The sequence below is a fragment of the Phodopus roborovskii genome, unplaced genomic scaffold, assembly GCF_943737965.1.
Source record: "Phodopus roborovskii unplaced genomic scaffold, PHOROB, whole genome shotgun sequence".
Lineage (NCBI taxonomy): Eukaryota > Metazoa > Chordata > Mammalia > Rodentia > Cricetidae > Phodopus > Phodopus roborovskii.
The window spans coordinates 38,412-63,706 of NW_026126146.1; the positions used below are offsets into that span (position 1 = coordinate 38,412).

General features: G+C 38.2%; 1 protein-coding gene across 1 annotated transcript in view; it reads right to left on the bottom strand.

The window, feature by feature from the left end:
* Positions 1-15,524, bottom strand: part of Apool (apolipoprotein O like) — a 53,681-nt gene extending 38,157 nt beyond the window's left edge. The window contains exon 1 of the mRNA XM_051179544.1: positions 15,494-15,524. Coding sequence (XP_051035501.1) covers positions 15,494-15,508 — 15 coding nt within the window. The 5' untranslated portion in view covers positions 15,509-15,524. The remainder of the gene's footprint in view (positions 1-15,493) is intronic.
* Between the last annotated feature and the right edge of the window lie 9,771 nt (positions 15,525-25,295).

The following is a 25,295-nucleotide window of genomic DNA, read 5'->3' on the forward strand; positions in this document are numbered from 1 at the left end:
GCATCAATTTTTATGAGGGATATTGGTCTGTAGTTCCCATTCTTAGTTGTGTTGTTGTGTGGCTTGGGTACCAAGGTAATTGTGGCCTTGTCTTTAAAGAAAGAAATTAAAGAAGATACCGAAAATGGTTAAGATCTCCCATGCTCTTGGATAGGTATGATAAACATAGTAAAAATGACAATCTTGCCAAATGCAATCTAAAGATTAAAGGTAATCCCCATCAAAATCCCAGCACAACTCTTCACTGACCTTGAAAGGATAATAATCAAGTTTATATGGAAAAACAAAAGACCCAGGATAGCCAAATCAACCCTGTATAATAAAGGAACTTCAGAAGGCATCACCATCTCAGACTTCAAGTGCTACTATAGAGCTATAGTCCTGAAAACAGCTTGGTATTGGCACACAAATTGACAGGTAGACCAATGGAATCGAGTCAAAACTCCTGATATTAGCCAAAACACCTACGAACACTTGACTTTTGATGAAACAGCTAAAAGTATACAATGGAAGGAGGGAAGCATCTTCAAAAAATGGTGGTGGCACATCTAGACGATGATGTGTAGAAGACTGCAGATAGACCCATGTCTATCACCATGCACAAAACTCAAGTCCAAATGAATCAAAAAACTCAATATAAATCCAGCCACACTGAACCACTGAGAAGAGAAATTGGGAGGTACCCTTGAACAAACTGGTACAGGAGAACACTTCCTGAACATAACTCCATTAGCACAGACACTGAGATCGACAATTAATAAATGGGACCTTCTCAAACTGAGAAGCTTCTGTAAGGCAAAGGACACAGTTGACAAGACAAAACGGCATCCCACAGACTGAGAAGAGATCTTCACCAACCCTACATCTGACAGGGGCCTGATCTCAAAAATATACAAAGAAATCCAGAAACTAGTCAACAAAACACCAAGTAATCCTATTAAAAATGGGGTACAGAACTGGAAAGAATTCTCAATGGAGGAAATCAAAAAGGCTGAAAGACACTTAAGTGCCCAACATCCCTAGCTATCAGGGAAATGCAAATCAAAACAACTCTGAGATACCATCTTACTCCTGCCAGAATGGCTAAAATTAGAAACATCCCTGACAACTTATGTTTGGGAGGATGTGGAGAAAGGGGAACACTCCTCCACTGCTGGTGGGAGGGCAAACTCATACAGCCATTTTGGAGATTAGTATGGCGGTTCCTCAGGAAAATGGGAATTAGTTTACCATAGGACACGGCAATCCCCCTCTTAGGCATATACCCAAATGATCCACATCCATGAAACAAAGACATGTGCTTAACTATGTTCATAGCAGCACTATTTGTAATAGCAAGAACCTGGAGGCAACCTAGATGCCCCTCAATTTAAGAATGGATAAAGAAGATGTGGCACATTTATACAATGGAATAATACTCTGCAGAAAAAAAAATGGAACCTTGAAATTCGCAGGCAAATAGATGGAACTTGAAGAAACCAACTTGAATGTAGTAACCTAGTCACAAAAGGAGGAACATGGTATGTACTCACTCATATATGGATTTTAGACATAGAGCAAAGGATCACGAGCCTATAATTCACACTGCCAGCAAAACTAGGATACAAGGAGGAATCTAAGAAATTCATACAAGGTCCCTCACAGAAGGGGAAAGGAAAAAGATCTCCTGAGCATATTGGGAGTGGGGGTGGGGCAGGAAATGGAGAGGGAGCTAGGAGAAAGAGAAGGAGAGGAGAGGAAAGCATGTGGGACTAGAAAGATTGAATCAGGGGAGGAATAAACCAGAGAAAAAGACAGAGAGAAAGAGCCATTATAGGTTTAAAGAGAAAACTGACTCTAGAGAAATGTCCAGGGACTTAAAAGACTGACCCCAAACAACTATTTGAACAACAGTGGAAATGCTACCATAAATGCCCTTCCCTGATAATGAGATTGATGACTAACTTATCCACTATCATAGAGCTCTCATCTAGTAGCTGATGGAAACAGAAGCAGACACCCACAGCTAAACACTGGTATGAACTGGATTCCAGATGCAGAGAGGAGAACAAGATCAGGCTACAGAAAACCACAGAGACAGCTGACCTAAACAAGGAAGAGCTAATGGGCCCCCAGACTGACATTTGGGAATCCAGCCTTGGACCGACTCAGACCCCCTGAACATTGGCCTGAGAAGGCCTGGGCAGTCTAAGGGACCTCTGACAGTGGAACCAGGATGTACACAAAAGGTGCACAAAAGGACTTTGGGAGCACATTCCCCATGGAGGGATACTCCCTTAACCTCGAGGCAAGAGGGAGTGAGTAGTCCCTACTCCAAATGACTTGACAGATTTTTTGACCCCTCCTGGAAGTTACCACCCTTCCTGTGGAGTGAGGGGGGAATGGAATGGGAGGGTAGTAACGGGGCATGTGATAGAGGGAGGGAAGGAGGGGGATGGAACTAGAATCGATATTTAAAATAAGAAAAATAAATTTAAAAAAAAAAATCTGTTTGGGCTAGTGGCATGTCTCAGTGGTTTAGATTTAAGTCCTGTCTTCCAGGGAGCAGAATTCAGTTCCTATTACCTACATCAGCCAGCTCAAAATAGCCTATACTTCTAGTTCCAAGGAATCTAATCTTCATGGACATACCACATATACATGGAATCATACACACACATTTTTTAAATGTCTGACAATTTAAAACTTAAAAGTGTTGGATATTTCTGTATTTATTTTTAAAATCTAGTCTGTTCTTAATACATATTTACACCAAGGCTAAAATGATACAAAATAAAAATTGGTATCACCAAGTATAAATATCCACAGTTTGAGAACTAATAAGATTCACTTACTTCACAACTACTAATGTTCTAATGTAAAGGTGCCAATGTAAAACTAGAAATTCATTCTTATGTCTAAAAAAGTTGTTGAAAAAGATCTTCTTACTCTTTGTGATGAACTTAAGGCAAGATTTTATGCTTGCTTAAAAATTGACTTATGCATTCTGCTGTTTATGCTTCTGACTTGTGGCTACTTATAAAAGTGTCTTAACAAAGTCAAACTTCATTTCAGGATCAGTTTTGAACTGAAGTCTTTTAAATGACTACTTTTAAATTAAATAATTTCAGTGGATTCTACTATAATTGATGCCTCCTATATCTGTGACTAGAAACATACAGCTGTGCATCTAAGCTTTATATTATACAAAATTTACAAACTTAAAAGCATGTAAAGTTCATACATGTAAAATATCCAACATTGTTACTGCTTAGCACAGTGCCTTCCTTCTAAGCAGCCAAGTGTAGAAGGATACAGTCAGCCATAGCCAGTCTGAGCAATGGGCACAGCACACTAGATCATTCAAAGCTTGTCCAGGACTACGGGCCAGACATTATCCTGGATACGAATGAGAGACAACTCAGAAACTATGTGTTATGGAGGACTAGCAAAAAATTCTTCCCAACCCTTTCTTTCATCCTGAAAGACCCCCCCTGGGCCCTACTCTGGTTAACATAACCCTAAAATGTTTCCTCTATACACTCTACACTTTTCAACTTACAAAAACATCCTTTCTCTCTCCAATAACTAATAAAGTTCGTGATATTTATCTTGGCCACTGGTACATGCAGCAATAAGCATGATGTACATATTTAATAAGCATGAATAAATAATTTGATTGATAAGTAAATGGGCTGTTTAAAATGCCAAAAAAAATATATTCTTCCCATCCCATCCACACAGCTTTACCTAACTGCATTCTTTAAAGAAACAACCAATACAAATAATGGAATCTTTTCAAGCTTTATTGGATTTCACTAGCATTTTTTTTAGTCTCTTTAGTTGCTGATTTTTAAAACTTCCTTCAAACAGATAATGATGGGACTTCAGAGACATTCCTACTCTCTAGTACAATGGTTTCATTATGTTTACGGTATAATGCCAACCCTCTACTGTCTTAATACTTAAAAAGACTTTAAAATAGCCATACTGGACAATCTTGCTAATTAAATCCTGGAGATATTATACATATAAGTGTGTATAATATTCTTATATATCTGTTAAAATATTTAACATATAATATATATATATATATATATACACTGATAATAAGTACTTTGCTATTATATATGAGATATACTTGTATATAATCTATTTGTAATAACTAGCACAGTTCCTCAAATTTGTAAGAGATTTTGTATAACTGTCAGTGCTATAGGCTTAATTTATTAAACCAAAGATTCTATGTTTTGCTTTAAAAATAGCTTTCATACAGTAATTCTGTAAATTATGCTAATTGTTGCTTAATGTTTTACATATACAAACTATGTAACTCTTGTAACTCTTAACAAGTATTGGATATTTATAAACATTTACAATTAATTTTCAAAATAGTTTTACTCTTGATGGTTATGTTTCTTTAAAAGCTTCTAACTAAACTGTCAACATTGTACAGAATTACAGCTTTTGACAAAGACCCTGAACACTTCTGAAGTGCTAGGACATGAACTTCAGGTATGTCAGAAAGCAGAACTGCTTCTTCTATACTTCAGGTACTTAAAATTGAGCCCAAAGGGATTCTTGGCACTAATTCATTGAAATCCGTCACTTACCTGCCCTGTTCAATGAGGATCAATTCAGACAAACAGGGCAAACCTTTCTCTGACTTCACAGAACAATGGAAAGAAACCAGCAGATGGTTAATCAGTAATGACTTCAGAGAATATTGTTTGGAGACAAAGGGGAAGTTGTCAAAACTGAAAGAAAGTCACACTGGACATAGTAGTACTTTCCCATAATCCCAGTATTTGGAAAACTGAGACACTCACTTTGAGGGTAATGTAGGCTTCATGGTGACACCCTATCTTTAATGAACAAACTGAATTTGCTTTGTCAGGTCTTCCAAAGTAACTAAACGCCAAAAGGTTATTAAAAAAAAAAAAAATGTTTCTTACCCAAGGCTACCTGGCACTAACTAAATGTGTTTTAATGTTGGTTTCTACTTGAATTCTGTTTATTCTATTTGTTTCAAAGAGGCATATTCTTCCTCAAGACTAGGGTATTTAAACAGAAAGTGGGGAATTATAATTGGCATGGCAGAAAATGAAGCTATCTTAAAGAGACACTTGTGTTTCTCAATCTGACTTTGAGACAATTGAAGCAATGAACCCTGGAGGAAATGGGAATTTTCCCAGAAACCTCATGCTAGAAGAAGGAATAGGCCCAAATCAGAGAGAGGCCTTGTATCTTGGAAAGAGATTATACACAGTTCTATCAACAAAGTGTTGGACTATCTTAAGGGATAAGACTAAATCACAAACAAGGATCGACTAATGGTGGGCAGGAGTATAACTTGTCTGGAATTGCTTAGCTGTGCAAATCCTGGGCCTTCTATTTTAACTTTAATCTCACTTCAAGCCCCAAGACAGACTTGGGGATTTGGAAAGATGGAATTGTAGGTTTCCCCTGGATTTCTGTGTCCCTCTTCCCAATGTGACCACATTAAATAAATCATTTGTCTGCTTTCTACTATTTAAAAAAAGTTTACATTTTTTTCCATCTCTCTGCTCTATTGCCCACATTCAAATTTCATTTAAAATGTGCACAGGAGCTGATATTGGAATCTAGATATTAAGAGACACTGACAGCAAGTAGTGATGTATGACACATCTTAGGAAGAATGTAGTCACAAAAACTGTGATTTAATAATATATTGTGATAGGAAAATGGGAGCTAATTAACATTTTCTGCTTACTCTGCATCAGAAAGTATGTTAAGAGTGCAGAATATTTCGAATAGGTCAAATAAGTAAATAGATACAAGTATACTATAAAACCCTTGAAGGACTGAAAACCACTGGAGAGAAAGGCTGTCTTTTATTCACTGTACAAATCACCCAAAATCACCCAACCTGCCCAGAAAGCCAACAAGTTATACACACTCATTTCACATTTATGAAGGAAAAAAAAAGCAAACACCAAAACACTTTTCAAGATAGCAATTTCTAATGTTCTTTCTGAGCTCAATTATCTATTCAGGTCTACTTAGTTTAAATATTATAACAGCCACAATATAGTTCAATTAGCAAAATTGAACAGCAGAAGAGAGTGAGTGATGAAGAATGGGTTTAACTCCCTAGTCTAAGATGGATGGGAATTACATGGTACATGTGAGATTAATTTGCATAAAAATTAAAGCTCTAGCACTTAAAAGGCCAATCATAAGATAACCAGAACAAACAGCCCAGCTTAATGGGCCTGTGTAATTCAATAACAGAATCAGAATGATAACATATTTTAAAGTGAATATTTTAATTAAACTATTATGTGAAAGCACTAAATTATTTTGGAATTTCTAAACCTTGTTATGACTCTGAATGTTGGTGCAGTTACTACTGAGTGGCACTTGAAAATTTATCTTAGATAAAAATCCAAGAAGTACGAAAATAAAAGTAAATGTAGTCAATATAATTAGAATCCCTCAGAAACAGCACAAAATTGGCATAACTCAACTTTATATTCAGTTTATGGATATTAAGATCAGACAAATACCATATGCTGTGAAAATCAGCAATTCTATTTTAAAACCCACCCAAAGGCCATGTTTCACGCACATATAAACATGTGTGCATTATATGCAGGGGAAAATGAGGATCTATACAGCTCATACAGGTATAGGAAAGAAACAATGCAGTAGAAACACTCAAGGAGATGCCATTCATTTTGTTTTTGGTTCAAGGTTTGTATGTTACAAACTTTTAAAACAAATAAGTTGTATAGGATTGCTAAATTAATCTATCTAAATTACTGCTTCTTCCTCCCACTTCAGCAATCATCTTTATTCATCTCTGCCCATATACCCGTTGACCCTATCTAAATGAATCTTTCCAGACCTCAAACATGTAAAGCACACTCATCTCTCAGTACATAGACTCCCTTGATATTTGCTACTAGAATGACCTCCCAAATCCTGTAACTAACATACCTGGCAAATAGCAGGTACGCAAAAGTAGCCATTGTTAATACACTTACTTAGTTCTGACCTTCTCTGAAAGACTAGCTCAAATTCCACTGGCCCACTCAAATCCATCTCTCCAAATCACATAACTCTTATTTGTGTGAAGCAATAATCTGGGACTTACAAATACAATGTTATTTTTTTTTTCACTCATGCAACCTATTTTCTCTCCTAAAATGTAATTCTGTTGGGTAACAGTATATTTTCTGAGTCCAAAGGACTTTCGATGACCAATGACTTCATAACCAACTAATGAAGAATCCACAACTGTAAACAAGGTAGTAGAAATACAGAATCTAGTAAGCTCTGTTATATACTAGCTATTGAAGGTTTATGTGCTAGGTATTTGTAATGGCAATAAAAATCAACTATAAAACAACTGAAAATCTTTTTGGCAAAGGGAAGAAAGGATTTATTTCATCATGAGGGAAAGTCAGGACAGGAACTCAAGGCAGAAACTGAAGCAAAGACCATGAGGGAACACTGCTTACTGACCTGCACCTCAAGCTTACTCAGCCTACTTACTTATACCATCCCAGGACTTGCTTAGAGGTGTCACTGCCCACAGAGGACTGGGCCCACATCAATCATCAGTTAAGAAAATATCTACAGACATGCCTAAAGGTCAGTCTGATGGAGGCATTTTCTCAAGTGAGTGTCCCTCTTCCTAGATGACTCTAGCTTGTGTTAAATTGACAAAAATCTAACCAATACAGCAAGTAGACACGGTGACAGGAACAGAAAGCTGGCTTATCAAATTTCCATCCATACACAGGAGAGAGGGGGAGTAGAAGAGGAAGAGGGAGGGAGAGGGAGAGGGAAGAAGAGGGAAGAGGGAAGAAGAGGGAAGAGGGAGAGGGAAGAAGGAGGAGGGAGAAGGAAAGAGGGAGGAGGGGAGAGGGAGGAGGGGAGAGGGAGGAGGGAAGAGGAAAGAGGGAGACGAAGAGTTCATCAGACTAAGGAAAGGCCTATATACCCCCAGTGACATTCATACATCCTTCAGCAAGTCTTTAACTCCTAATGGTTCCATAACCTCCCTGAAGACAGCCACCAACTGGGGACCCATAGTTCAAACACATGAGCCTCTTGGGGACATTTCTGATCAAAACCTCCACACATAGTATACTTTCTATTTCTTGGGCATATTCTAGGAGTGGAACTGTCAGGTTAGATTGTATGCCAAATACTTGTATCATGTATGTATGTATGTATGTATGTATGTATGTATGTATGTATGTATGTCCAAAGGAGACCCCTTCAGTGTCACTGGAAGGAAACTAGATATGAAGTGTGACCATTCCTATGGCTGCACAGAAATAGCCATTGCATAAATGAAGTAAACAAAGCCCGGAGTAAGTATGATCCTCTGTCTCAGAGCAGCTAGTGGATAATCCAGGATTTCTTCTGCTGGTGCCAAAAAAAGAAAAATGCATTTGTCAACTGCTCAAAATCATACTCTCTCCCAGGGCACTTTGGAAGCTCTGGCCTGAGTGATATTTGTAAGAAAACATGCTTGAAGTTACTGGGTCTGTTTGTGTGCCTAGGAGCCAAGATTCAGGGAGCAACTATGTGAGCTGGGACCAGCAAAAGCAGAGACAGGGTCCAAAGAGGATACACAATGCTGTGATGTTTTCAGACTGTTGCATCCACATGCACTCTCAGAATGCACAAGTCTGAGGAGGAAGCTGAGATTCCAATCTCCATCAAGGTCCTGGCTTCCACTATCATCAGTCTCAGGGCTTCAGACCCTACAGGACTTCACTGTAACTATTAATAGCTTTTTAAACCCTGAGCAACAACTGAAAATCTTAAGGTCAATCTACGATGGGAGGAGTGATTCAATGCTAATAACTTTTAACTTTCTGAAGAACAAAATGAAAATTATGAAGTATCTTCTCCCAAAATGTATTTATTCTGAAAATTTTGCATATGCTCCTAAGTTCCAAGACTAAAATATTCTATCTTGATATATACAAAAAAAAATCTCACATTATAAGAAACATTCTAAAAAGGAAACATTAAAATAGATAAAATGTTTAGAAGGTTGAAAAAGAGGCTAGTAATAATTTATAATGTATTTCTAGCTCAAATTAAAAATTCTGAAGATCATTTCTTAGTGTCAACAGAGCATAACTGTTTCTAACTAAATTCAACTTTGCATATAACATTAAAAATCTTGGTAAAATTAATTTTACTATATCAAATACATAAGTAGATAGTATTTTCTATCCAGATCAATATATTTTTAGCTATAATAACAAATAATCTTTTCATTAGTGAGTGCCCTAGGGAAAATATACTTGTAGCATAACTTTTTGAATATTGTTTAAATAGATCTAATTTTGTGTAGGCCAAAAGAACAGTGAAAGGAGACTGTTGTAACAAGTTTAGAAGAAATGAAGATATTCTAAAGAGATGCCTCTCAATTTGACTATCAAACTATTAAAACAATAGATCCCAAAGAAATGATAACTTCCCCCATGAAATTTCATCCTTGGAGAAGTTAAAGTCCCCAGTCAAATGAGAAACTTAACTCCTGGAAATAGATTTCACGAAGTTCTAACATCTTGCCAACTACTTTACATGATGAGACTGATGCTCAATGATGGATCGATAGGCAGGACCACACCTTGATTGGGACCACTTAGATGTGCATATCCTTGGCCCTCTAAATTGTACATCACTTTAGAATCCTGAAAGGGCACTTGGGGGAATAATTTGTCCTACTTATTAATGTGGCAGCACTGAATAAATATCCTTTTTCTGCTTTCTACTTATTTGTCTCATTTATGTTTTCATTTATTCTTTGGAAAATATATCACCAGAAAGCTATATGCAAACTCTGGATGCCTAGATTGTAATAGAGAACAATGGGAAGTACATTTCACCAACCTAGCTAAAGGAAAACAGCCTACTCAGGTCTTCTTTGTAATTGTTCTTCTTTACAATCAATTTCTTCACCCACTCTTTATTTTTCCACTATCACTTGTTCCAAAATGTACTTTGTTCAATTATTCTTTTAAACCTCTATTTATTAGTTTTTCTTTCAGCAGAAAAGGGTGAAATGTGACTATACCAGTAGTGTTCTTTCTGGGTGATAGCCTCTTTCTACAGAGTGTATGTGTGTACATGAGAAGAAAACAAACACAGAAGCATATACACACAACTGATGAAATAACAGGTATGGGTGGAACAAAATTGTCTTGAAAGGTCAAGAACTGCTCAAGAATAAACTAATGATTATTAGATACCACATAAATGGTAAGAGATTAGTTTTACAAGCAAGAGGCATAGACATATCACCTTTTTAAATGTGGGAATTTATATCTCAAAATACAAGACCTTTACAGTCTATTTCTGGTCCAACCATTTTTACAATGATAAAAATCCTTTCTAAAACTCAGGACCAAGCAACCCCAAACAGTATATTTGTGAGCTGCAGTAAAAGAAAATGTCAACAGAGCAAGGTTCCCCCCAAATCTCTTTTTTAACATCTTTGTGAAGATCTTCAGTAGACTCAGTTAATGACTATATAATTTTCACTGATCTCCATAGACTCTTTTGGGTCATAAAGAGGAGGCTAAGACTATCTTTCTTCTCTATGAAAGCACACCTTACTCTGTTCTTCTGAATGCTGGACTACAAACACCCCTATTCACACTAGACAATTTTCCAAGAGTAATAAAGTCTGACATAATAATAAATGCCACTAAGCTCTTCATCTACTTTAACAGATATACTACTATTTTCTCTAGCTGAAACTAAAAAGGAAAAAAAAAGTAGTAATGCTTCATTTTAGAGATACAGCCTAGGAGCTATTTCTTGGCAGCAACATAAAAGTCTCAGAAAAGAGTGCCCTGTTTTAGAGTAATCACCAGTGAGTCACTAACAGAGGACCTGTATATATCAGGATACTTATTTTCTTCTGGAAATAGTGGGTAAGTGAATCATCTCTAAAACAATAAAGTATCATTAAATCTACAAAGCAGAGAAAACCTTTCAGCCACAGTGTTATTTATTATACTACAAAATGAAAATCAGATACTTTACTGAAAAAGGAAATACACACACACACACACACAGAGAGAGACAGAGAGAGAGAGAGAGAGAGAGAGAGAGAGAGAGAGAGACTGTATTTTCTTGAAAAACTCTTGAGGAAAATTGTGGAAACTGGACAACAACAACAAAACAACAATCCAAGTACAATAATAACAAAAAATGACTTGTGCAATTCAGTCCTTGCTCACCAGCATTTCAAATAGTCAACTTCAAAGGATTGAATGAAAAATAAAAGACTGGGAGAAATGATGACAATATGCTTTAGGATGTCAGGGACATAATATGTTTTCATAAGGCATGTGTTTTCCTAATAAGACCTGGGCATCTGGAGTCAGGGTGGGTTTTTTGTGTTTTTTGCTATATTATTCAACCTACCAGGCCAATCAATGTACATGTGAGATATAGGTTGAACCACTTCTGGGAAACTAGAGGAGACAAATAACCCAATTTAAAATAACTCCAGTTCGAATGCCCATCATCCAGAAATGACAGTAAATGCTGGTGTGGATGTGATGGGAAGGACCCTTATATATTGCTGGTGTGAGTATAAACTACTTCAGCCTCTTGGAAAATCAGTTTGGATATTCCTTTTTAAAAAAATCAACCATATGAAAAAAAGCAAGTTATCTACGAAGTGCTCAGCCCCAAACTGGATATATGCATCACATTTTTTGGTTCCCTAAGGCTCAGAAATACCATGAAAAACTGGGAGGTGGGGTTATGAGAACCAGAAGTTAAGAAAATCCTTGGGAAACATCTTCTGGATGCATGCTTGAGTAATCATGAATTCAAAATCTCCATTTGCATACCCTATATCAAGCCAGTCAAAGTTCCAGCAAGGATTGGAAAGGGAGGGTCTCCTCTGCCCTAAAGAGAAGCCATGGACAGTTTATGACTGCAGGGGAAGGGAGAGTCAGTTTTCCTCAGTGGTCTAACCCCAAGATGGAGGCCATTCTCCAATGGAGGATTCCACACCTACACCCTGCTTACTTCAGTGGGTTGTTAAAAAGAAAAGGGGGTAGAGAAGAAGAGGAGGAGGAGATGAAGGTAGAGGTTCTGTTTCCCGACACATAACAGGGATGGGGAAGTTGGAAGGACAGCTTTTCTTTTCTTTTTTCTATGTATATAGAGGAACTCACTCTATAGACAATGCTGGCCTTGAACTCAGAGATCCATCTCCCTCTGCATCCTGAGTGTTGGGATTAAAGATATGCACTACCACACATGGTTGGGACAGCTTTTGTTAATCCATGCTAACTAATTTATAATTGACAAGGAATTCTCTGCTGAAACATCTGCACTCAAATTTCTAGCTTCCTGTCTGAAGGACAATGTAAGAGAGAGGATGACCGACAACTATAAATCTGACAAGGGGTTTCATCTGAGCGACTTCCTCTAGCAAAAGGAAAGAAACAAAGGATTCATGTCTAGCCAAATTTCACTGCTAGAAAAGGCTTCTATGACACTTTTATTGCAAAGCAGTGGAATAGCACCATTTGCTGCAATACCACATAACTGCTACATAGCACAGGCTACCAGGGCAGGCTTACCACAGATTACCACAAACCCCTGGGACTGCAGGGCTAACCATAGAAGACAGATCTCTTTTGGCTAGTGCAGCCCACAATCACTCTAGATCTCTGGTGACTTGGACATTGGATCCAGGTAGGTGCTGATCTATGCTGTGGCTATTTGCCTGATTGCTGTTGCCCCTGGTGGGCACAACCAATAGTTTGCAAGAGCCACTGCAGAGGAGATTCATAACCTGGATTTGGCACTCAAACCACAAAATATTCCATCTCCAAACAACTGATGAAACTACCATGGAGATCATGGAATATAGAAAGGAGCAGCTATAGAAAGGAGCAGTTTAATATAATAAGCCTTACAGAGGACAGTCAATAAGCTGGGTTGGAGGTGCTTTGAGAACTAACCCTGGACCAAAATTAGAAGTGACACTGGCCATGTGGGCAGCTCAGAATTGGGAATCTGAAACACACTTTAACCCTAAGTCAATTTCTTTATGTGAGCTAAATAATTATTTGGAGAAACTGCCTAGTCCACCTATGACTCCCACCTTGCTAACAGCACCTGAACAGCCACCAAGTCCTTACCTTGGCTGTGAGAACTACTGTGAAAATGTTCCCACCAGCAGTACAGAAAGCTGTCACTCTCCTTGTTCTGATGATGGTAGAAGCGGGCATGACAGAGACTACTGCCTTGAATATTACAGCTCTAATGAGAAGAAAGGGAGCCTACAACAGATAACTAATCAAATAGATAGACATCAGAAACCTTCAGTTACACTCATGCCAGACAAAGTCTCTGACAGAAACAGGCCCCCATAACAGGCAAGGCTTAAACTTAATATTCATGTCCTAGGGAAAAATGTGTGACAGTAGGAGGGACATGTTGCTTCTATGCTAACAAATCAAAAGTTATCATTAAAAATAACTTTACAAATACTTTAAAAACAACTTAGATCAAAAACAAAAATGAAATAATTTCTAGTCCCATAAAATGTCTGATTAAAACGCATGGCTCACAGCTTTTCACTGCCCTGAATGGTTCCCTACTCACCCTTTTTATAAGACTTGCCATAGGGCCTTAGATAATAATAAAAACAAAATTGCCTCTGTTAAGCTAATGATCTTCAGGAAGCAGTATTCACCCCTTTGCCAAGATAAAAATTTTCAAAATAATTTTTAGAAACGGGGGACTAGAATTACTAAGGTAATGCCATCATGTTCTGATTTCATTTTATGTTTGCTTAGATAGTTCTCAGCCTTTTACCCCCCTCCCCACAATGGTCATGTCTGCCTTGGCAACACATGTGAGATTTCCATAGCCTTGACCATAGTCCAGATGTATTAACCAAAATAACTGGAAAGTTATGTCTGAAATAACTACTATACCCTGCCAGAAATGTTTCAAGGTTACTCTGACCCTCCTCTAACTTTGATGTATCTTTCTGGGTTTTGCCTTTAAAACTTGGGCACTGAGAAACTTTTCAGAGTCACAAACCCCACAAAGCCACTCTTGGTTTGGCCAAAAAAAAAAAAAAAAAGAACTAAAGGACTAAAGGACTTAGACCTTCTAACTTATCAGTATGGTTATCAATAACTATCTTGTGTAGATCATTACAGCTAGTCAGGGACACTCCCTCAGCAAAGTGAGAAAGTCTATTTTACATATGGCCTAAAGGCCACATCTTACCCAAAACAAAATCATAAACTTATTTAAACACTATAAATTTGGGTTTTTTGTTTTGTTATGTTTTGTTTGTTTTGGAGATTTTTGCATGTTTTGTTGGTGTTGTTAATAACTTGACTGTGATTCTCCAGAATGAACTTAGTATAGGACAAATTGGTTACATTTTATCAAAAGGCCCATTGGACATGCCTGGTAGAAATTAAATGAGAATGGGCAAGGACACTTTAGGAATTGCAGAAAGAGCAGGTAAAAGGGTGCATGGCGAGATAAAGTAAGTATATATTTCTGGGTGACAGAAGAGGAAGCTGGGGAGCAGAGGCTAGGAGAAGGGTTGTTATCTAGAAGTATAACCAGACCCCTGAGAGCAGATAATGGAGTACCTATAAAGGCTTTAAAGTAAAAGTACAAGCTCTCATTTTTGTGTAAGTACTATAGTAACAAGGAGAAAATGGATTCCATCAGAGGGATAAAGGGAGTAGAGTTCAGGTAGTAGAGCAGTCCATAATTCAAGGGAAAGTATGAGGTCCCAAAATGCAGAAATGTAGTAAGAATGGTAAATGAAGAACAACACCAAACGAACTTAAAATCAGCATCGGGTGATTGAATTACTGACAGTCTTAATCTCCTTCAAGCCTCACAGGGTCATTATACACTGAAAAAATACAGTGCATAAGTATCTGTAAACTGACTTTGAAACCTAAAAGTCAGCTGGCTCGCTTCCTCTATCCCGATCCCTACACAAAAGCACCTTTTCTCATAAAACTCCAAAGAAACCTGTTATTCGACTGGTAGTAACTACACTGCATAATCTGACGTCCAATACAGATTCTGGGACGTCAGGTCTCTGTTTTAGCCCCAAGTAATTATTGAAGGAAATCCTTTGTTCGGGTCATGGAGTCCCGCCCTGCACACTAAGACAAACGCCAAAGACTGTTTTTCTCTTTATCGAAGCAGCTAGTTGCTCAGGCCTTTTCATTACCCAGCGAGTTACGGCACTAAAGCCCTCCGTGCTATAAACAGTTAACTGAAGATTAAGGAGGCGGCAAAGCAAGTGAGTGGAGACAGCAAATGTTAAAGATTCCAATTCTCGCAGTCGCACCTCCAGGCCGCCAATTACTGCGTGGCTCTGTCCGAGAGTTACGATAGATAGTCCCTTCTACAATTACTGGAATGCTCTGGTCTCAAAGCGAGTGGGAAGTGGAAAACTAAGTTTCTTTTCACTTACCCTAAAAGCCGCCATACCTATGACCCTCTCGGCAATCTTCCCCCCCCCACCCCCGACGGAGAGCGCAGAGGGACAAAGCAGTTCGACTAGGCTTGCGTCACTACAGCCCCTCCCCTTAACGCTGGTTGCCGGGTGGCTCCTGCCCTTTCTCCGCCCTCCTGCAGCTGCGTTGTCAGCTCAGCTGCCAAAGTTAGTTAAGTAGTTATGAGTTCTCCTGAGAAATGGGCTTATCCTTGTGATTGACACTCCAGTCCTCCATAGATAGAACCTCTCAGAATATTCGCCACACTCCAATTAGAAGTTTTTCTTCTTGAGTGAATGATTTCTTTGCTTATGTGATTTGTGTGGAAAAGAACTCAAAACCACGTTCAACTGCCTTAAACAACCTTATAGTCACAAGAGCACCTCACCTTTGCCATTCTTGGAGCCATTACATTCATTCTAAAATTGTCACTGAGCACTAATTCTCTCAGGAAGTTGTCCAGAGTGCACAACAAAACCTAGTGGCATATCATAATGCACCAAGAGAAAAAGACAAGTATTACAAAGGCTTAAAGCTGTTCAAAAAAAAAAAAAAAAAAAAATACAGACTGGCAAGATTGTTCAATGTATAAATGTGTACCTTCTGCCAAGCCTGATGACCTGAGTTTGGCACAAACGCGCGTGCGCTCCTCTCTCTCTCTCTCTCTCTCTCTCTCTCTCTCTCTCTCTCTCTCTCTCTCTCTCTCTCTCACACACACACACACACACACACATGCACGCACACACTGAAATGTATTTAAAAGTTTTAAAAAAGAACGTATCTGTGGAGATGGAATGGAATGATGTTTACTAATTCATATATATTGACGACGCTGATAAGGTGATTTGGTAAAAGTCATGAGAAATGCAGACAAGTGTAAAAGTATTATCAGTGAATAGGGTAGAATGGTAGGTTCCACTAATGAAAAAACATAATGCAAAAGGGGCTTTATGTGTCACTATAATTAATTGGGGGCTGTTTGTTTTGTTTTATTCTGGTTTGTTTGGGTTTTTTGTTTTCCCGTTTGTTATTTATTTATTTAGTTAGTTAGTTTTCTTTTTTTTTTTCTCTTATTTTACATATCGATTCTAGTTCCTCTCTGTCCCTCCGTCCCTCTCTCCCATCCTCCCACGTCCCCCTCCCACCTTCCCCTTCCACTCCCCCCCCAACTCCTGCCTTGCAGGAGGGATCATCTAAATCTGTCAAGTCATTTGGAGTAGGGACTAGGCCCTCCCCTCCTGTCCTATTTGTTTTCTAAAGAGAGAGAAAGCCTGTGGGATACAGAGTAGAGGTGGGAAGGATCTGGGAGTAGTTGAGGCAGGGGAAACCATGATCAGAATATAGTAAATGGAAAAAAAAAAAACATAAAAAGAAAGAAAAAGATTTGGAAAGTGATGGAAGTGGTTTTAGCCATGCTGTTACTTGATCTAAAATACGTTATTAAACAATAACCATGAAGCTCTCAGGAGAAACTGCTGTGCAAAGGTATATTATTCTCTATATGGGCACCGGCTCGTGAGGCCTCTGTGAATTACTCTGAGAAAAAGTGTGTTCATAATGTACCCATTAACATCTAAATATTAGTTAATTGTAATCCCTCATTCATTCGAAAGATATTCTGAAGTAAACTATATACTTGGGATTAATGGTACAATAAGCATATTTGATACTTGAAGATGATTCTTTTTAATGAGTATGCAATGAAATTGTATTATTAAATAATTAAATAAAACAAATAACATTGGTAATGAATAAAAGACTGAAATTTGTCTTTTATTATGTTTTACACTTAAAGTATAGCATACATATTTATAATAATATATCTATATGAAAATAAAGAAATTGTTATAACACAAACTATAAAAGAAAAATAGTGGAAAATATTTGAAATTTTGTGAACTTATTTTCTGATAAGAATAAAACTATCTATATACTAGTCAACCACTAAGACTAGAAAATATATTAGTTTCTGGTTTTGAGGTGTAGCATTTGTTTATTTGTTAATTGCAATATCAAATCTAATATTTCTGAATATTCAATGGGCAATTTTAGGTAGATTTTAAATATATATCTTTGTTCCTAGTTGATTGAGGTGCATTTATCATTAACTTTAATATAAATTTCTTTCAGAAATAGCAGTAATATGCAAATAGGAAAATACTTAAAATTGCAAATAAGCATATATAGACTCCAAGAAATCTTATTTTCTCAAAACTTCAGGAATTATGGCACAATTCATGTATCTGTTTCTTCAGAATTGATTATCAAGGTCTTAAATTTTCCAATAATTGATCATTTTCAATCAAAGGAACTTCTTCACAAAATTAATCTTTTTTTATATTTTTATTTAAATTTGAAACAAGCTTGTTTTACATGTCAGTCCAAGTTCCCCCACACACCCTCCCCTCCTCCCCTGTCTCCCCACTAACCCCTATCCCATCCCCTTCCTGCTCCCCAGGGAGGGTGAGGCCTTCCATGAAAAGTTTTCAAAGTCTGTCATAACATTTGGGGCTGGGACAAGGCCCTCCCACAAGTGTCTAGGCTGAGAAAGTATCCTTCTAGATGGATTCCCAAAGTCCATTTGTATACTAGGGATAAATACTGATCCACTACCAGAGGCCCATAGACTTCCCAGTCCTCCTAACTGACACCCACGCTCAGCGGTCTGGGATGGTCCTATGCTGGTTTCCCAGCTATCAGACTAGAGTCTAAGAGCTCCCACTTGTTCAGGTCAGCAGTTTCTGTGGGTTTCTCCAGCCTGGTCTTGACCCATTTGCTCATCATTCTTCCATCTCTGCAACTGCCCAGAGATCTACAAGGATGACCCCAACTAACAATCTAAGCAATAGGGGTGAGGCTACCTTAAATGCCCTTCCCTGATAATAAGATTGAAGACTACCTTATATGCCATCCTAGAGCCTTCATCAAGTCATCTAGTAGTTGATGGAAGCAGAAGCAACACACACAGCTAAACACTCAGCAGAAAATCTAAAATGTCTCTCATAGCTGGTTTCAACTTTGGAATATTTTCTTCTTTAAAAATGAGTAGCAATGTCTGAATAAAACACTGACATCATTTGATAAACTGTTTAGTCGGCAGTGTATATTGTGTGAAAAATGACCCAGACATTCCAATAGTGCTTGTTTTATTTCTAGCAAGCTAAGTAATAATCTTTCCATGTTTATTCTAGTACTTCATTTCCAATTTTGATTCTTTTTATTAGTTTTTTATTTAAAATAAAACCCCTTATTTTATATTCTAATCCCAGTTCCCTCACCTTCCAGTCCTCAAAATCCCCCTACCATCTACCCATCCACTCCTCAGAGAGGGTGAGGCCTCCCATAAAACTCACATTTTATGATATAACTATTGACTAGCAATTGACTTTCTTGACAAATTCTTTTGTTTAATATTCAAACAAAGCTTAGTTTTTAACTGTGTATTTCAAGGCATATTTTGATTTTCTGTATAGTTTTCTATGTGATAAACCTCACTGACAATTTCATTTTCAATAAAATGTAAATGTTATATCATAGGAAGTAAGAAAATATTTTATTAGTTATTGACTTCCTAGAATAAAGCTACTTTATACTCTGCCTTTGTTCTCACTCTTGCCCCTATTTCTTTTCTTTCTTCCTTTTTTATAAGCATCAGATTTTATAGACTACAGATGTCAAATGATTAGAAGTTTGTCTGAAAGATGTATTAGCTATGTCCCTTGTGAGATGGTAGTAAATTATTTTCATTTTAATTTTTTAACAAAATAAAATATAATAAAAGAAAGCAAAAACCAATCACATCAAGGAGGACAAAGCAAACCAACAGAAGGAAAGGTGCTCCAAGAGAAGACAGAAGAATCAGAGGCCCACTGGTTCAAACACTCAGGGGTCCCATAAAAATACTAAACTGAAAGGTATAAAATATATGCCAAGACCCTGGTGCAGACCACTGTATGACTTTAGTCATGAAAGGATGCTGGATTTTGTCAAAGGCTTTTTCTGCACCTAATGAGATGATCATGTCTTTTTTCTCTCAATTTATGTATATGGCAGATTTATTTTATGACTTTTATCATGAAAGGATGCTGGATTTTGTCAAAGGCGTATTCTGCACCTAATGAGATGATCATGTCTTTTTTTCTCTCAATTTATGTATATGGTAGATTTATTTTATTTTCATATATTAAACTATTCCTGTATCTCTGGGATGAAACCTACTTGTTTATGGTGGATGGTCTTTTTGATTTGTTCTTGGATTCGGTTGGCCAGTAATTTATTGAGTGTTTTTGCATCAATGCTCATGAGGGAAATTGGTCTGTAATTCTCTTCCTTTGTTGAATCTTTGTGTGGTTTGGGAATCGGGGTGACTCTGGCCTCATAAATTGGACAATGTTCCTTCTGTTTCTTTTTTGTGCAATACTTAGAGGAATATTGGCATTAGTTTGTCGTATAGTTCTCTGCTGAAACCATCTGGGCTTTTATTACTGCTTCTATTTCCATAGGGGTTATAGGTCTATTTAAATTGTTTATATGATCTTGATTTAACTTTGGTAAGTGGTCTCTATTAAGAAAAATATCCATTTCTTTTAGATTTCCCAATTTGTTGTTTTTAAAGCACACCTTTGTGATTCTCTTGATTTCCTCAGTGTTTGTTATGTTCCCCTTTTCACTTTTGATTTTTTTTAATTTTGAAATTCTCTGCCTGTTAGTTAATTTGTACAGGGGTTTGTCTATCATGTCAACTTTCTCAAACAACCAACTCTTTGTTACACTGAATGTATTGTTTTCTTTTTTCTATTTTATTGATTTCAGCCTTGAGTTTTATTATTTCTTGCTATATACTCCTTTTGGGTATGATTATTTTTTGGTTATTGTTCTAGAGCTTCCAGGTGTACTGTAAAGTTGCTTGAATGAACTTTCTCCATACAAGTCAGTGCTAGGTATAGTACTCTAGGCTGGCATCCATGGTCTCTTAGAGTATGTAGCACATCTGTCCAAGCCCTTTCTGGCTTTTAGAGTCACTTGGGAAGTCAGGTGCAATTCTAATATGTCTGTAGGCTTTTATTATCATTTTCGTTCTGCATGTGTTTTGATTATTGTGTGGTGAGAGACTTTCTTTTTGGTTCAGTATATTTGCTATTCTGTATGCTTCTTGTACCTTTATATGCATCGCAGTCTTTAGTTAAGGAAAATTCTCCTCCATGATTTGAGCTGTGTTTCTTCTCCTTCTTTCTATTCCTATCATTCCTAACTTTGGTATTTTCATGGTCCCAGATTTCCTGGATGATTATGTGTCAGGAATTTTTTTTAGATTTAACATTTTCTTTGATCAATTTATTGTTTCTTATTTTCATTTACTGATATTCTCTCTTCCATTTCTTTTATTTTTTTGGAGAAACTTGGCCTCTGTGGTTCCTGTTCGAAGTTTGTTTGGTTTTTCATTGTAAATTCTATTTCCATTTTCAGGTCTTAAAAAGTTTTATTCATTTTTATTACACTGTTTTCTTGGATTTCTTTGAGGTATTTATTCATTTCCACTTTAATGGCATCTATCACATTCATAAATGTTGTTTTAAGATCTTTTTCTTGTGCTTCAGCTATGTTAGAATATTCAGGGTCTGTTATGGTAGGATATCTAAGGATTGGTGGAGACATACTCTCCTGGCTGTTTTTGAGTGTGTTTTATGTTGATGTCTATGCATCTGGAATTAGGATGATTGTAGGTCTAGGTACTGATATCTGATTTTGTCTGTTTTATTGGGTGGAGTTTCTTTTCTTGGTCCCTGTGTTGAATTTAGGAGTGTGTGATGGCTGGTAGTTGCCTGGTAGAAAGTTTTCTGTGGACCTGTTTCGCTGGCCTGCTCAGTTGGTGTGTTCCCAGGGAATTCCTGTTGGTGTTGGAGGCTGGGAAAATGGAATGAGTTGGAGGAAGAAGGGTTGAAGGAAAAGATCTTTATGATCCAGTGGGGATGGGGTCAGAGAGGAAAGGAAGACTGCAGCAGATGTGTTGCTATAGCATTGGGGATGAAATGGAGGGAGAGGGTTAGATCTGGAGCAGCAGAAGAAGAGGTGAAAATCTGCATTCAGCATACCTGCTTCCCAGGCAGGAATGATCTTTGGGGGATACCTCCTGGCCTTGGGGATTGAAAAGCCAATGCATTGGGGAAGGGAGATTAGAAAGGTAAGATCTGTGGGATCCAAAGTAGATGGCAGCAGGGGGCCAGGGAAGGTTGCAGAAGGTGTTCTTTTGTAGAGTTTGAGATGACACTGGGGGATTGTGCCTGGAGGTGAAGATCAGCAGTCAGACTACCTGCTTCTATGGCAGGAGTGGCACGTAGGTTAGCAAGCAGTGACTGTTGGACTTGGAGGCTAGGATAAAGCAACTAGTTGAATATGGATATGAAAACCTATGGGAGATATGTAGGTGAAGACTGCCACAGGTGTTCTGCAGTGTTCAGTATAAGACTGGGGTATGGGATCTGGGGGAATAGAGGAAGAGGTAATGATCTACAGTCAGCCTACTTGGTACTCTGCCTGTATTTACTTTCTGTGCCACCTAAAATGCAATATCTTACTTCTGATGGTATACAGATGTGTGATAGTAGCTTGTTCTCTGAAGTATGCCTGGGATGACATGAAGTCCATAGTAAAAGAGACTGCATTAGGCAAGTATTAGCTGGGCTAGTTTGCTATTCTCTACATTTTCTATTACTACACAAGTGAGCTTGCTTTGTAAAAGGAGAAATCTGACACTATGGAAATGCCCAGAGATCTACAAGGATGAACCCAACTGACAATCTAAGCAATAGTGGACGAGCTACAGCTAATGCCCTTCCAGGATAATGAGATTGATGACTACTTCATATGCCATCCTAGAGCCTTCATCTAGTAGCTGATGGAAGCAGAAGCAGACACAGTTAAATACTAGCCAAATTCCTGGGATCCAGTTACAGAGAGGGAGGAATGATGAGCAAAAGGGTCAAGACCAGATTGGAGAAACCCACAGAACCTGACCTGAACAAGGGAGAGCTCATGGACCCCAGTCTGACAACTGGGGAACCAGCACAAGATCGAATCAGGCTCCCTGAATGTGGTCTTAGTTAGGAGGACAGGGCAGTCTATGGGGCCCCTGGTAATGGATCAGTATTTATCCCTAGTATATGAATGAACTTTGGGAGCCCATCCCACACAGAGGTTTACTCCCTCAGCCTACACACATGGGGGAGGGCCTAGGCCCTGCTGCAAATGATAGAACAGACTTTGAAGACTTTCTATGGAAGGCTCCATCCTCCCTGGAGAGCAGAAAGGGGATGGCCTGGGGTTAGGTGGAGGGTGAAAGGGGAGGATGGGAGGGTGAGGGAATTGGGATTGACATGTACAACATCCTTGTTTCAAATTTAAATGAAAAAGAAAAAAAATGGAGTACTCAGATTGTTGTTCTTTTGTTTCTGTAATAGGATAAAGCTGGAAGGGGGTCCTGCATGGGGGGCATGGTGGGTTCCATGGCAGTAGAGGGTGACAAAGGCTGGGGTCATACATGTCAGGCAGACAGAGCTTGAATAAGAAGTTTTATTAGTAAGGTGAGGGAGAGGGGAAGAGAAGAGAAAAGAGGTAAAGAGACATAGAGACAGAGAGAAGACAGAAGAGAAGAGGGAGACAGGAGCAGAAAGAGCAGTAAGAGCAGAAAGATAGAAAAGAGAGAGATGAGCCAGAAAGAGAGCAGAGCCTGAAAATGACCAAAGAGAGTGTAATGGTTAGGGTCTGTCTTTTAAAGGTGTCCTTTGCACCGACATGCAGACTAGTACTCATGGAACCCTGGGCTGACCAGAGTACCACCTGAATGCATTCTGCCAGGTGACAGGGGCAGGCCAGCATAATGCCTAAATCCTTATAAAGATGACACACAAAAATCAGTTCAGGGTATGGCCATTACTGTGAATGGCTGAATTAAAGTTGGAGATGAGGATTAGGAGAGTTAATTACTAAAATTTTAAATTCAAATACTCTTCTGTGACCTCAGTTATTATCCTTTGAATTTGTTGTCTCATACCTTTTCTTTGGACTCCTAAGATCTTTATGCCTTAATATTTACACTAGCTACTTATAACCTTATAATTTATCACAAATATAGCAGTTTGAAAACAGAAACATTTATTATATTATGCTTTCCATGTGTCATGAAATTAGAAATAACAACAGGATAATTTTACCTCATGATGTCTCATGAGTTTGTAGCTACTGGTTCAGCTGCAGTTATCAGAAGGCTTGAGTGAGGCTGTAGAGTCTGATGAGTCACTAGGTGGTTACAAGTGGATCGGAATTACTTGACATGTCAATTTCTCCTTCAAGTTTCTGACTATTCTCATGTCACAACAACTAGCTTCTCTCAAAATGAGTGATGCAAAAGAAAGAGCAAGGAGGAAGCTATAGTGCCTTTTATGTCCCAATCTTTGATGTCACTCTCTGTCACTTCAGCTACATTCTGGTATTTATTAGAAATGAGTCACTAAGTAAAACACCTACGCCAGGACAGGGGAAGCATATTCCAGCTTTTAGAAGTATAAGAACACTTCATGTATATTTGAAAGATAACAAAGTATCTGTTCTTTTTTATTACCTTTTAGCAACACTGATCTAATTTTTATTTTCTTTTTTTTCCCTCTTTAAATATTTTTATTTGAAAGTGTTAACATTTCCTTTTATTTGTAAATGTATTTTCAACTCAGTGCATATAAAACCTGGAGAAAATATAAATATCCTGTGATCTACATTTTTTTATTTTTTTATTTTATTTAATTTTTTATAACAAAGTCCAATTAAATGAAAACAAACATTTATACACAATATATGGGAATTTGGGCGTCGTTCTTTCCAAGCTACTTCCTGCTGGTAAGGGGCTCTGCCTTGGGGGGATTCGAAGAAGATTCAGATATACTGGCTGTAGTCTGTAGGGCTGTTTTGTCCAGCTGTTTTGAATGTAGGATTAGCTTGTACTCTGTTTCAGGCGGTCTGGCGTGATCAAACCTCATTAGTGTGGAAGGAATCCACATCTTTTCATTTTCTGTGGACACAAAAATAGAAATCCTTTTCCCCAGTAACTTGTCCTTCAACTTAAATTTTGGAGTCAAAGCGTTTTTTTAATTTAATTTATTGTTTTACATGTCGATCCCAGTTCCCTCTCCCTCCCTCCCTCCCTCCCTCCCTCCCCCCCAACCCTCCCTCCCTCCTTCCCTCCCTTTTACCCTCTCTGCCCTCTCACATGCACTCTAAACACCCTCCCCTCCCAACCCCCCACCACAATACAATATGTAGGGGAATGCCATCCAGTTGGGGTCATGTAGATCTGACAGGTCCTGTGAAGTAGGGACTAGGGCTTCTCTCCTATCTCTAGAATAAGGCAGTTATCCCTCCATGGGGGATATGTTTGCAAAGTCTTTTTGTGCACCAGGGATACATCCTGGCTCCACTGTCTGAGGTCTCTTAGACTGCTCAGACCTTCTGGCTGAGACCCATATTCAGGGGGGTCCGAGTCAGACCCCTGTTGGCTTCCCAGCTATCAGTCTAGTGGCCCTTAGCTCCTCCTTGTTCAGGTAAGCTGTCTCTATGTACTTCTACCGCATGGTCTTGTCCTCTCCATCTGCTTCTGGGTTCTAGTTCGACTCAGTGTTTATGTATGGGTGTTTGCTCCTGTTTTCAACAGGCATTAGTTGAGGACTCTATGGAGAAGTTAGTTGTTGATCTCACTCTCCAGGAAGGGCATTTATGATAGCCTTTCCACGG